General features: G+C 47.0%; 2 protein-coding genes across 3 annotated transcripts; both read right to left on the bottom strand.

Annotated features, from left to right (window-relative positions):
* Nucleotides 1–1,146: 1,146 nt before the first annotated feature.
* On the bottom strand, nucleotides 1,147–7,919 carry LOC123080176 (lysine-specific demethylase JMJ705). Its single transcript, XM_044503072.1, has 7 exons — nucleotides 6,862–7,919; nucleotides 6,682–6,760; nucleotides 6,525–6,592; nucleotides 5,943–6,093; nucleotides 4,915–5,420; nucleotides 3,311–3,937; nucleotides 1,147–3,006 (listed from the first exon to the last, which is right to left on the bottom strand). The coding sequence occupies exons 1-7, from the start codon at nucleotides 7,748–7,750 to the stop codon at nucleotides 1,418–1,420; spliced, it is 3,909 nt and encodes a 1,302-aa protein (XP_044359007.1). The 5' UTR covers nucleotides 7,751–7,919; the 3' UTR covers nucleotides 1,147–1,417.
* A 372-nt stretch (nucleotides 7,920–8,291) lies between these two features.
* On the bottom strand, nucleotides 8,292–13,534 carry LOC123080175 (GPI transamidase component PIG-S). 2 transcript variants are annotated; one of them, XM_044503070.1, is made up of 14 exons: nucleotides 13,108–13,534; nucleotides 12,774–13,022; nucleotides 11,996–12,674; nucleotides 11,580–11,664; nucleotides 11,391–11,480; nucleotides 11,186–11,259; nucleotides 10,665–10,749; nucleotides 10,504–10,593; nucleotides 10,290–10,420; nucleotides 9,745–9,826; nucleotides 9,614–9,661; nucleotides 9,277–9,349; nucleotides 9,096–9,199; nucleotides 8,292–8,727 (listed from the first exon to the last, which is right to left on the bottom strand). In XM_044503070.1, the coding sequence occupies exons 2-14, from the start codon at nucleotides 12,958–12,960 to the stop codon at nucleotides 8,596–8,598; spliced, it is 1,860 nt and encodes a 619-aa protein (XP_044359005.1). In that variant the 5' UTR covers nucleotides 12,961–13,022; nucleotides 13,108–13,534; the 3' UTR covers nucleotides 8,292–8,595. The 2 variants fall into 2 exon arrangements, with proteins under 2 accessions (XP_044359005.1, XP_044359006.1); XM_044503071.1 differs by having other exon boundaries at nucleotides 12,774–13,019.
* Between the last annotated feature and the right edge of the window lie 344 nt (nucleotides 13,535–13,878).

Below are 13,878 nucleotides of genomic sequence, written 5' to 3'. Positions count from 1 at the left end.
TACCCAAAAAAGATACAACGTACCAAACGCCTCCTAGAAGTTTAATTGTGCACTTTTTTGCGAGTGAGCCGTGCAACACTCAAACCCCAACTGTCCTATTTGACGTTGGGCGTGGAGATTCATACTTCGTTCCGCGCTGCGGTGCATATTAGGTTTTCAGAAAGTAAGATAAGTCTATATCTGTCCAAATTTATAGAAAAGAATATATCAATATCTAAAATTCAAAATTAAATCACCATATTCATCATGAACTACGTTTTACTTTGTATTTTAGATGTCAAATAGTTTATTCTATAAATTTTGCCAAACGTAGGCACGTTTGCCTTTGAAAAACAAAAAGTGTGCACGACATATTATGAAACACGGAGGGAGTATACGTCGATGCATGACTGTTCCAGACGGATGCGGGGAGCACTACGAATGTTGTTTCGTCCATGAAAATATGCACGCACACGTTTCTCCTAAAGAAATCTCCTTTTGAACCTTTTTTTCTAAAAAACAAATAAATAATTCTTGGCAGGGGAGGTGAGCTTGGGCTCAAGTTTGAGTACGATCTCTTTTCTGGTGTTTGTATAGTGAGTGTTAATAGGCACTGGGCAAATTTTGTTATGCCTTGCTCAATTCATTTGTTTGATTTTGCTTGCACAAACGTGTAGTAAATACAAGAGGTGAAGGACTGAAGTTGAAACAGAACTTGGTACGGGGTGCACACTGTTTGCGGGCTCTCCAACTCCAAGCACTTTCAGGTTCAGGAACGGAGGAACCCCTTGCGTGGCTGACGCACCAGGCAGCTATTTCAGTTTCAGTCCCACTCCCAAGTCTCAATCCTGACAGCACCAAAAAGCAATGCAAGCATGCCATCCCACAAACTGGGTGGGCAGCCCAACAGCACAAACGGATCCACGACAGCCAACGGATCTGTGCCTTTCTTCTGTGCACTACCGCCTCCAACAAGCTCACAACTACCCCCGGCACAAAAAAAAAAACGAGCTCACAACTACAGTGTCACCATACCATCGCGGCATCACCGCAGCAAAAGTGGCTTCGGATCAGATGGTTTCCCTTCTTTTATTCAAAACATAATAATCACCGCAGCAAAACTATCATCCATGTCACAAAGGTTAACACAGCAAAGAAGCGGAGCCAAAAGAGGGTGATCATACTAAACATGACATTTATAAGTGACAACGTCAATACATCAGACATAACATCAGCGCTAAACTGCTAGACTAGCTACATTAGTAATCATAGAAATGACCAATGATCGTAATTAGATACATAGAAAATAAAGCACACCCATTGTGGTGCTTACTAATAGAATTCGCTAAATGAAGATAATCGTGAGCTCCGGGTACTGGTGCACTATATACAAACTTACCCCTGTCGCTTCTAGTATACCATAACCTTTTCTCCTGCTTCATGTCTTGGTTTTAGTCTGCTTGGTTGAGTGGCCTGTCTCGCGTTTGTGGCGGCTGGAATCTGATACAAACCTGAACGTCTCTGCACACCCTGGCTCACGGCAAACATAGGGCCTGTCGCCGGTATGAACCCTAAGGTGCTCTGTCCTGGCCCATGCCCACTTGAACGCGACGTCGCAGCCCTCCCACGGGCACTTGAGCGGACGGTCCTCGGTGTGAACCTTGCGGTGCTGCAGCAGATACTTGTGCGTGAAGAACTTCTTCCCACAGCCATTGACCGGGCAGATGTCGCGCTCATGCAGGGACAGTTCCTTTTTCGTGTCGAAGCTCATCGAGCAGCTCTCGATGCCGCAAGTGTACCCTTCGACGCGCATCGGATGATCTCTTGGCGCCCTCTCCTCTCCTGTAGCTTTCTTCAGTTGCTTCATCGTTTCGGTGTGAACCTTGCGGTGCTGCAGCAGAAACTTGTGCGTGAAGAACTTCTTTCCACAGCCCTTGACCGGGCATATGTCGAGCTCATGCAGGGACAGTTCATTTCTCGTGTCGAAGCTCATCGAACAGCCCTCGATGCTGCATGTGTACCCTTCGACGTGCATTGGATGATCTCTTGGAGTCCTCTCCTCTCCTGTGGCTTTCTTCAGTTGCTTCATCGTTTTGGTTCTGGTTCTGTGCTTACGCGGAGACAACTCCAGCTTAGTGGCAGGGCCCGCAGAAGGACCCCCCTTGGCAGCAGATGGGTGCTCCTCGTCATCGTTTGGAGCAGTTGGAACCATCATCTTGTCTCCTTTGCTCATCTTCATTTGCTTCTTTGCTTCAACCTCAATCTTCTTTGGTGGCCTTCTTCGCGAATGGGAAGTGACCTTTGGCTTTGGACGGCAAGCAGGATCATCATCCTCTTCTGTCATCTCTGATTTTAGCTTGTTTGCTCTATCGGCAATCCTAGAGCTAACACGGGGAACCACTGCAGTTGGTGCCGGGTGGGACACTTCAGCAACACCTTTTAATGCTTTGGAGCTGTGCCCCTCAGCTAGTCTGGGCCTCTTGGTGTCTGTTGTTACCTCCACAGCCATGTTCTCCCTTTTCTTGCTTGATTTTGGTACATTTGTTATAGTGCTACTCTTTCTTTTGGAGGCTTCCACTCCACTAGACTTGTCAGCCTCCTCCAGTTCACTGGTTTCAATTCTCTGAGCTAGGAATGGATGGACCTGGTTTGACATCCATGCTTTCCCACACCATCGGCCAGCCAAGACTATTTTCTTCTGCCTGTCTTGACTCCCCTCGCAGTTTTCCAGTTTTACTGGTGAGTTATCAGGAGAACTGCAGCCAAATGCCCTATAGATGACCCTGTTGTATGGTATTTGTTTGTTATGTAAAGGAGATTTGGCCAGATTTGCACTGTAGTAAAGATTAGTTCCCAGTTTCACAGCCCAATCACTGCTTGTTGGTATTGATTCCTCATCCTGCAGGAGCTCTTCTATCATCTTCCTGTCCTCCATGTTGGCTTCCCTGAAATGGATGTCCTTCCAGCCATGCTCAACTTCCAGTTCGGCAGCTAACGACCTTGCTTCTGCTTCTATTTTAAGATATTCTGTACAAACCATAACAAACAAGTCAATTATGCTTTCAGAACCAAGAATCAGTATCATGAACACCTCAAGCACAACAGGTCTAAATTTAATTCGTGATATTACCAACGTTGATGCGAGTATAATGTGCTTTTGAACAATAATAACTGCATTAACATATTCAAGTACAATCACAATGAGCCACTGCCCAGTCATACCGAGTAGTAGATGAAGCATTAGAGAGGATGCCACAAGTTCAAAACACATTAGATTTATAAAAAGGTGCATTGCACTCGATCATGCTGAGTAAGCAGCTTGATGGCTGACCTGGACGACATAAAAGAATAACATGGGCTCCACCAATTGCTTGGAGTTGCTTCTCAACCTCGACAGCATGCTCAAGACAAAATACATGCATTCTCGATGAATCCTTATCAATTTTCACAATTGGTTTATTTAAGTTGTCCATCGTGGTTGTAGAGATCCTAGGGTCACCCACAGAGATTGCAGCGCTGTTACATGTAGCATCATTTTCTGCACCGTTGACATCAAGTGGCTCCTTCACAGTCTCTTTTGACCTTGACGGTTCAGGTTGAACCTTCTGTTCCATTGTCCAATAATTATTCTTTAGCTGAAAACCTTGAGACAGTGCCATCTTAAGTCGATATTTGTTTCTTGTGCGAACACCTCTTGGTCCATTCGAAATACTTGAGCCACCAATACACTGAGAGCTCTGGGATGATGGTCTTTGTTGGCATTTAATGCTACTTGAGGGAATCTTCGTTCCGTCTAATTCGCTGGAGTCATGAGAGACCTTAATTTTTTTGTTCCGATTATCTTCATCAGTGTCCGGTTGATTCCCATAAGGAGATGCCAGAAGATCAGGAGCAGAATTTCTAGTGACAGGTCCAGCATCAGGAAGTATTGCATTGCCATATGGTTCAAAACTGGGTCCTGCATGTTGATGAGGAATACATACATTGCATCAGATAACACAAAAAATGTTGTAAGATAAAGAAACTAAGATGAAATCCACTTTAGCATAGCAAATGAGCAAGAAAACCAATTAGAGCTACACAAGTTACATCCATGTATGTTTGTCTCTACAAGCATCGAAGACATCTGCGACTGTTCTCTGTTTTGAATTAATGTGATAGTCCATTGGTCTCCTAGGAGATATGCTCATAAACTAATACTACCTCTGTTCCTAAATATAAGTCTTTGTAGAGATTCCACTATGGAGTGAATCTACACTCTAAAATGCAACTATATACATCCGTATGTGGTCCATAGTGGAATCTCTACAAAGACTTATATTCCCTCTGTCCCAAAATAAGAGTCAACTTTGTACTAACTTCGGTCCAAAATTGTACTAAGCTTGAGACACTTATTTTGGGACGGAGGGAGTATTTAGGAACGGAGGGAGTATTACACAATGAGCAATCAAATAGGTCATAAGTATCACAAACTATTCATATCCATCACAAGAATGACTTAAAAAGCAAATTTATCAAGTGGCCCATTTTCCATGTAATAAGCAATGCATCCTGTAATTCTGGATACCGTCTCTGAAAGAATAACATACATTATTCTGTGGTTGGCAACGTAGCATGATCAAGGAATGGAAGTTTCAAGGCTATGCTCTTTTTTAGCTGTGAAATTTTAAAGAAGGTTGTACGTTTCCAATAAAATCAAATCAGAAGGCCAAATCTGCATCCATTTTAACCACTGAATTCCGAATGGTCTAGTTATTTATTTATTTTTGAGAGTCCGAATGGTCTAGTTATAACTTCTTTAATCTGTTGACTACTTCAAGAACTTATGCAAATATCAGTAACTCGGCGAATAAAGAAGCCCATGCTGATCAGGAAAAAGGGAAGATAAGTCAACATAAAAACTTGATGCTATATGTTGTAAAATATGCAACTTACGTAGAATGCCACCATTGGTCCCTTCACTTCCAGCTGCATTTGCCAGATGACTCCCTCCAGAACCAACAATCTGATCATTGATTGAATTATAATCAGAAGACATGAAGTATTTTGATGCACACTCTCTTGGTTTGATGACAGCAACACAGGAGAAACTTAAAATCCCACAGCTGACACAGGATAATAAGCCCTGATCTAAGAGCCCAGCAGCACTGATTACATCCGCCTTGTCACCTTCTGCATTATGTGAATCATGTGTACATCTTGACAACTTGGATTTAGGTATTAATTGGGATCTTGAACGCAAAGCTGAAAGAACAGGACCATCATGAGCATTTATAGGAAGAATAATACAAGAAGATCCATCATTCAGAAGACAACTAAGCAGTTCATTATCTTGAATAGCATTTTGGACAAATAACTTCTTGACCAATTGTCCCCCTTCACCCTTCTTCTTCTCCTTCAGTCTAGAACTGCGTGGTTCCATTGCCCCAATGGACGGGTCCCTAGATATATAACAGTTGGAAAACAATAAGTAAAAGGTCCAAAAAAATATACAAAAAGCATTGCGCTGGGTGCCAATTCCAAGCACAGAAAGAGAGCTCCAACGATATATACGTGAACAAAATTCCCAGATTGAAGCGTTGTCACTAAGTCATGGCTACTGTAAGACACAGAACGGAAAAATATACAACTTCCTTTCATGGTTACCAGACAATATCATTAAACCAGGGCTACTTTAAGACACACAAATGAAAAATATACTTCCTTGACTGGGTCAGAGAAACTTAAAGTGGAACATCAAATATTGTCAAACACTGGTCACAGAACCATATATTATGATTTAACATACATGGAAGTTGCAGATTGCACACCTGCAGACCAATTATTTTCAGGTGAAAACATGATATAAGTTGGACAATGACAAGGAATTATAAGAACGGCATATTTTCTGAATTGAGGCAGGAAGCTAACAGAATATCTCATAAGAACAGTGCATCATGAAGCATGCAATTTGTGTCAAATACCTGATGCACATTGACAGTGCAAGTTCGTAGAGCAGTTGATAGTGCGACAGCAATGGAGGTTGATTGATTGAGGCTCTCCTGACTGCTGCCTCTTTCGCTACTCTCAACCATTCAGGAGTAGCTATATTTGATGCCTCGCCGCAGTTGAAACCTGCCCAAATCGAATTGGTCCACATGGGGTTATTATAAATGGCAAGAGCCAACAAAGTGATGGCCAAGTAACAGCTTAAGTTCAGTTTTCCAATGGCATGCCATAGGAACGAGTTCCTTCATGTGTTCACTACAAATACACATCGTGCATTTGCATATTGCACACCTGCCTAGGTGAGATGAATTGACGAAGGCGCCATGTCAAGATGCATAAACAAACTCAGGACAGGGATACGTTAATATAACTATATATAAACCCAGGGTCGTGCTTGCAAAAATCATCTAGCAAAACCTATGTTTAAGACAACTACAGGTTTTGGACATGATGTTTGGCACACACTGTACATGCATAATTGCGTATGCATGCATCAACCAGAAATGCAGTGTCCGAAAGGAGGATTTTCGGTGATGTTAACTGGTGCGAGCGCTCACCATGGCTGAAACCGCAGTGATATGATCCTGGGAAGGTGACCACGAACTCCCCTGCATTCTGCACCAACCTGTTCCAGCGCACAGAACCAGGCCCCCGTCAACAACCACACACACGTATCATGAGATCAAATCGTTCAAAACCGAGAGAAAGCAGCACCTGCAGCAGGGCACCCCCGAGCCGACGAGCAATTCAGGGGACAGCAGGGTCGTTTTCTGCCCCAGCGTCGCGAATGCTTCTGCACCGCAATTCGACAGAACCACAATGCAGTGAGAACAACAGAGGACACGGCAGAACTAGTGCAGAAAACAAAACAAACGGCCGCGGACGCCTCCTCACCTAAGGCGTTCACCTCCCCGCCGTAGCCGTGCACGCGCACGACGTCCTCGAAGGCGAGCGCGGCGTCGCGCGGCACCCCGTACCAGGTCTTGGCGGCGCCGAGGTGCATGTAGTTGAGGCTGTGGAGGTCGTGGTCCTCGACGTGCCAGGCGAACCAACTGAAGAGCATGCCGACGTAGAGCATGGGCGTGGTGACCCCGGGCACCTCGTCGCGCATGAACCGCAGCAGCGATCCGGGGCCCCTGGCGGCGGCGCGCATGTTCCAGGCGGTCTCCCCGACGTGCGCGGGCTGGGCGCTTTGGACGGGGCGCGCGGCGCAGGGGGGGAAGCCGGAGCCGGGCATGTCGCTGGCGTAGTCGACGGTGACGGGGCGGTCGGCGGAGGCGGCGCGCCAGAAGAGCGCCTCGTGGTCGAGCGGGGAGAGGCGGTCGCCCTGGAGGTGCCTGGAGGCGGGGACGCCGAGGCGGGCGAGGAGCGGGCCGCGGGCGGCGGCGGCCCGCGACTCGAACTGCGGGAGCGTGTAGCGGCGCGCGGAGAGCCAGACGGTCTGGAGCGCGGGGCGCGGGCAGAGGCCGAGGTACTGGTGGCGGACTGGGAAGGACGGCGCGTGGTCGTCGGCGTCGGGGGCCTTGTCCGGGCGGAGCGCGGCGAGGGAGCGGGCGATGTTGGCGAGGGTGGCCTTGCGGGGCGGGCGCGCGCAGGGCGGGACGACCTTGCAGATGCCGAAGGGCGCCGCGGCGGGCTCGATCCTGAGCAGGTAGGCGACGGGGTCCGCGAACTCGGCCGCCGTGGGGTGGAACTCGGGCGCCAGCGGCAGGGCCCTCAGCCACGGCGGCACCGCGTCGCCCGACGCCCCGGGCGGCGGCGGGGGAGACGACGACGACGGCATCGCGCTCGGCGGGCGGTTTCCGCTGCGACGCTACTCGCGCATTGGGATGGGGTGGGAGGCGGGGCAGAGGGGAGGAGCGGAGAGGTTTTGCCGTTTTGGGGCCCCGGGGGTTTGCGTCGAGAGCGCAGGCAGAGGAAGGCGAAGGCGAAGGGGACGGGAGGGAGCGTCGAAAGTAAAGCCTGCGCGCTTTTGCCGAACCGCAGCCTGTGGACTCGAGTCTTGGGTGGGTCGTTCGCCCGTCCGCCTGTCACTGTGACCGTGCGCCAGCGCCGGTGGCGCGGTTAGTCGGTAACTAACTACGCGAGCGTGCGGTTTCTTTCTCGCTTGCGGTTGCTTGGGGCCTTCGCGGAGAAGAACCGCATACTCTCAGTCACAGAAATAGGTAACGGCCATTTAAAAAGAACGTAACGGCGATCAGTTCCATTTTCCTTTCTTTTTTTTCCCTAACGAAGATGCCTTACCATTTTCGGCGAAACAAAAGCGCCAGTTTCTTTTCAGTAGAGATGATTGATTCAACCAAAAGGGGAAAAAAACGGCGAACTTGGAAATTGACACGGATTTCTTCATGTGAGAGGGCAAGTCTTCTTTTACGAACAAAAATGTGGGTCCTCAGCCCGGACTATAAGCAAGCAAAATCCACCGTATACTTGCAAGTTATACAGATTTACATGCGCGCAAGCCCTACTCGTCTGCCTAGGATGCCACTACAGATCATCATTATCTACTGCCTTCGGTCACCTGTCAGACTCCGTGGGACGATGGATGACGATGCCAAGCGCGGAGCAGTCAGCAATGCTTTGCAGCCTGTCACCGATGATGGATTGTTTGATGGATGGATGGATCGATCAGGAGGAAGTCGTCGCCCGGGACTGGGAAGCGAGGAGGAACGCCGAGTACTTGGCCCGCTCCACCTTGTACCGTTTCAGCTCTTTGATCGCCGCCAGCAGCACATGCAAACACACTGGCGCAAAGAATGGCTGCAAAAACATTTTTGAAAAACATGTCAGTTTACAGGGCAGCTTGTGTGGGCTTCAAGTCTTCAACGACGCTCCATTCATGGTTAAATCTATACTACTCCTGTATTATTAGACAACGCTTCAAAGGTGGAACTGTTGAAGGAACATGAGACAGCTTTCGTTCAACATTTACACAACTCACATAAGAGGAGGTGGCTACGGCTGCTGACTACAATGCTACAGCCTTGCTTCAAAATCCAAGGTTGAAGAATTGAGCGATAACGCTCTAGTTTATTTTTATTTTTTTTGTTTAGGACAAACAATTCCAAAGTACTACCAACCTGCCAAATGTAAACTTAAGTGAGGTCTATAATTCAGTGAATACTGACCATGTAAATGGCGAAGTAGTGCTCCACGGAAGCATAACTGATTGACATAATGGACGGATGGAAAAATGCGTCCTCGGCCAAAGCCCTCGCTCTCGTTGCAGACACTGCAGAACAGCATAATGTTAATAAAACCTTCACAGTCTCCACCTAACATGTGCAATAAAATGTGTGCCAAACTTGCCTGCAGAAGAGTCACCTATTCCAAGTGTGGCGTTCCTTTGAGCTAAGCTTGCGGCTTCAAGCGAAAGCTCTACCTGGAAAACATTACTTGTCAAACATCAGAAAAAACCTGACCTCACTATGAACTTATGATGTGATTTTATACTACAACCAAGTAAAGGACTAGAGATAATAACAATGGATTCCATGAATGTTCAGGGTCATGAGGCATGTGGAGTTTTCTCTGAATATTCTGCTGCTTACTCAGAGTCAAAAACAGTAGCGGAAAAATAAATAAAGAAGTACTGCAACAGATGACCGTGAACTATCCATTCAGCAAGAGTGGTAGAGGAACAAACCTGCCTCCCAATTTCATCCATAACAATCATTCTTGGGAGCGACTGGACCTACCAACACAAACAACATTCATGAGTATCTGTGTGAAGAACAACAATTTATATTATCTCATTCAGAAATTCTGATGTAGTACCAAGCTGGAAAGAGATTCCAAGGTGGCGACACATGACAAAAGGTTGGAACATGCATGATGTCTGTATAGTAAATCCAATTCCCTGTAAGAGTTATGAAACAAGAAACCAATAATAATTGTTAGTCTTCGAAGATAACTCCTGTAAAGAACCTTAGAGATCAACAGGTTCAACAGTTAACCAAAACTAAGTGTCTGAACTTAGAACGGCTGTGACCTTGAACCGTGTAGTTATAAAGTATAAAAAATAGACAGACTTTCCCACGCCAATTACAAAGTAATCATATAATTCCAGATATGATATTTAGACAAGCACTGAACTTGATGAATGTGTTCCCTGATATTATGCATACTACAATGCCGATGATTTGGAAATCTGAAAACTGTTTTAACAAGAATTTGATAATAATGATGCCAAATATGTTCTCAAGTCCAATGTGACTACAGATAAACGAAATATGCAATCCAGATTTTGTGAAATCGTGCTGTCATAACAAAATGATTTTGTGTCATGGTATCCTATTAAAAAAGCAGGGTGATATTCTCACCATTGCGCAAACCCCTTTTCACTAACTAGGAATTTAGTTGCCACATCCATGCCTTGTGCATGATAGTTTGGTTTTAGACCAAATAACTGTCTTAGCTGCCCAATGAAGATTTCCAGAGTCTCCATAAGTTCCTGTTGCACATCAATGCTTCAGCGTACAATGAACTTGCAAACATATAAGAAGGCAAAGACAAAAGATGATGAATCCTACACACCTGTGATGACATTTGTCTCCGAGTCCCATGCGCCTTCTTTGAACCAACTGAACAGCCTGGTGGGTTCCAAATAACAACACCTCCCCACATCTACATAATAGGATAACACTGTCAAGAAAAACGGTAAGCTGGACAGCACAAGAAAGGTGCATAGTACTTACTGGGGAAATAAATGCATTAGTTTTCGAAAGCTCCCCATCTGGAAGCTGCAAATACAAAGGGCATTCCCTTGCAGATGGAATATACCTGTTCATTATAGAACAAGCAGTTCAGATGACTAATGACCATCCACAAAGTTCATAAAATATATATTACACTTAGTATTCAGAAACTTTAAAGATATTATCCTATGTCTGCGTATGCTTGGAAAACCAGAATACTGGATTAAAATACGACATATTCTGTAAAGGGTGCTGTTTAGTGAAAGAGAAAAAAAAAATAACTATCCAGCAATGGGGACAGAGCATCATCAAAAGACAATGGGATCACATATATCTACCAGCAGTTTGGCAGATGAAAAGTGAGTATGATCACAAAATGAAGCAAATTCAGAGTAGCAAGCCAGCATTGTCCTACTTGTATTTTTCTGTAATATGTTTAAGAACGTTGATATCATGACATGCCTTGCAAAGTAAAGAACAGAAAAAGTTCAAAGGTGCGGATGTGATCTAAATAAACATACACCACAAACTGAAGAACTTTTGATCGTCCTGTAGCTGAGATCGATGTATCCAAGTGCCACTCATTTGAGTTTACCTATCAATTTGATTGCACCGCTAAATTAGTACAGCTGACACTTAAAAAAGCAGGCATTAACAAGCAGTTATCCAAATAATGCAGCAATGAGCAAGACTAGATTTCATATGCAGAGTAAGTCAGAAACATACAAAGAAAGGAATGTCTCCCATACTAAGGACATTGCCACCCAATTTATCGTCAGAATAAGAATAGGATGACTTCGGAGTGTGGTAGAGAACCTGGAAAGAACAGGAGAAGTTGTATGGTACTTATTAATATTGACACCTTTAGAAGAGATAGAGGAGGCAAGCTTGGCCCAAACAAGGCAAAATATGCACCTGACTCTCTATATTGATATCAGCAACTGGTCGCAGGGCCTCAACCACAGGAGTAAGGATTCTCTCGCCAATATTTTTGAACTCCCTGCATGTGGGAGGCTTAAGTGTAAAGTAAAGTTTCTAACAGCAGCAGCAATAATAGCATGTACTAATTTGAATTAAAACCACGACAAGAATTATGGAACGGAGGGAGTACTAGCGAACTACAACCAAATAAACTGTAATTGATTCTAATGAGGGAGCTAACAGATGTCTATAGTTAGTGCTGACATATGTTCCCATAATTCCTCAGTAATATTACTGTCATTGTACTTTACTTAAACAATTTATCACATCACAGGACAAAGTTATATTTGAACCCATAGCAGACATGCAGCAATAACCTGAATTACATAATGCAAAGTTTCTGTTCTTACCAATCATAGACCCAATCATTTGGATCAGCATTCAACAAGCTGAATGAAAGAACAACATTCCCATCTGAACCAACTGGCATGAACTCTCCTTTCCCAATGCCTGTCTCACCCTCTTCAATACCGCCATTCATGAAATACTTGATGAACACGTTGCCAATAAGTGACAGAGCCTCGGCCTCATCAACCTTCCCAACAACCCAAGCATGACGGTGCTTTCCGATCACAACCCTCGTCCCCTTCCCATCATCATCCTCAGCAATGACAATAGTGTAAACCTTCATCCCATCCCCATCACGACCACCCAATGCGGAGTGCAGCAATTCATCGAACACCTCGTCATCACGGACCGAGTCCGCAGCGGTCAACAACCCACATCGCCAAGGCGAAGCAGCAGCCGTGCTGCTGGTGCAGCCACCGCCCGACTGGATGGTGACTGACACTGAGATGTTCCCAGCAGTAGAAGACGCGGGGAGGAGGTGGTGCTGGGTCGAGATTGCCCGCTCGAGCTGGTCGGCAAGGGAGGCGACGGGGGAGCCAGGGCCGGAGCGGAGGAACACCGCGTGGAGACCGCAGGGGAAGGATGGAGGGTGCGACTGGAGGCGGCGGGACAGGTCGGCGATTGCGTCGGAGGGCAGCGGCGACCGGTGGATCTCGGTGGATTTGAGCAGCAAGGGCAGTCCTATGGAGAGAGAAAGCGAGATGCGCGCGGGTTATACGGAGAAGAGAAGAGAAAAAAGCCCTAAAACTCTGGTAGATTTGGGGAGGTGAGGGGTAGTACCGACGAGGAAGGAGAGGAGGACTGAGGCGGTGAGGACGAGGCGCTTCGTGCCGGGCTTCCTCGTGCGCGGCGGCGGCTCGTCCCCGCTGATGGCGGTAGGCGAGGGAGGGGACGAGAGGAGAGAGGACTCCTCGGCGCCGGAAGACGAAGGTAGCGGCGGGGTCTCGTCGCCGGCGATCTCCGCCATTTTTCGAGCGGCCGGAATTGGGGAAGGAATCAGCTGGCTTTGCTGGTACAGTAGTCAGCCTGCTGAAATATGGGCCCGCGTTGCGGCCGGTTATACATTTTTTTCCCGATGAATGTGATGGGCCGAGGAGGGAGAAACGGAGCTGACCTTGTTGCTAATCCTGCGAGGCCCAGGAGGCGAGGAGATCGAGCACCACCGCCGGCTTGCCTCCGGTGAGCTATTGCTGGATCTAGGAGCAACGGGGAGCAGCAATCCTGGACTAGACCACTGCTAGCTTGCCTCCGGGTGTAGGGACGTGCAGCTGAGCTGGCGGGGCGCCTGCGGCCACCAGGGAGGAGGAGCCGTGGCGGGTGGCCGGTGGCGGCGGCGGCGCGTTCGCTGACGAGGATGCGCAACACGATGTTGGGGTGGCCTGGGGACGGAGCCAAGCGACCTGGATGCCGGAGTAGGGTGGGAGGAGGCAGGGAGCAGGTGCCGTCGGAGTAGCCGTCGTCCACCACGGAAGCACCGGATCTGCGTATTTGGGCAGCCGCCACCGTCGACGAGAGATTGGGGAACAGGGGAGCGAGCGACAGGGACAGTCGTTTTGAAGGAGAGGGACCTGAAGCAAATTAGTTGGGAGAAAAGGGACATATTTGCACATAGTTGTGTAGCTTTTTTTTTTAAGAAGAATCAATTACGTTGGTGGTGCTAGAACTTGAGTAAGCGGTCACTTTGATGCTAGAAATTGCGGTGTACATTGAAATGATGCAAAAACTTTACTTCCACGTACAAATACAGTCTGTATACAAAATCTGTGCTGACTAGGCGCGTGGGGGCCGCTGTCAGCCACTAGACCAGGAGAAGGGGTGTGTGGCCTGATGTTTTCAAATTTCCCCCTCGAAGTATATATATTTCACAAAAAGGACCCGGTCTGAC

Source organism: Triticum aestivum, chromosome 3D (assembly GCF_018294505.1).
Source record: "Triticum aestivum cultivar Chinese Spring chromosome 3D, IWGSC CS RefSeq v2.1, whole genome shotgun sequence".
NCBI classification, from domain to species: Eukaryota; Viridiplantae; Streptophyta; class Magnoliopsida; order Poales; family Poaceae; genus Triticum; species Triticum aestivum.
This window is presented reverse-complemented; position numbering and strand designations above follow the sequence as displayed.

Coding starts and splice junctions, on each gene's coding strand:
- LOC123080175 (XM_044503070.1), bottom strand. CDS start 12,960: ATGGCGGAGATCGCCGGCGACGAGACCCCGCCGCTACCTTCGTCTTCC. Junction 11,481..11,579: donor ATATCAATATAGAGAGTCAG/GTGCATATTTTG, acceptor TGTTCTTTCCAG/GTTCTCTACCACACTCCGAA. Junction 10,421..10,503: donor GGAGACAAATGTCATCACAG/GTGTGTAGGATT, acceptor GATGTGCAACAG/GAACTTATGGAGACTCTGGA.
- LOC123080176 (XM_044503072.1), bottom strand. CDS start 7,750: ATGCCGTCGTCGTCGTCTCCCCCGCCGCCGCCCGGGGCGTCGGGCGAC. Junction 5,421..5,942: donor GCACTGTCAATGTGCATCAG/GTATTTGACACA, acceptor TTATATATCTAG/GGACCCGTCCATTGGGGCAA. Junction 3,938..4,914: donor GACCAATGGTGGCATTCTAC/GTAAGTTGCATA, acceptor ATCAACATGCAG/GACCCAGTTTTGAACCATAT.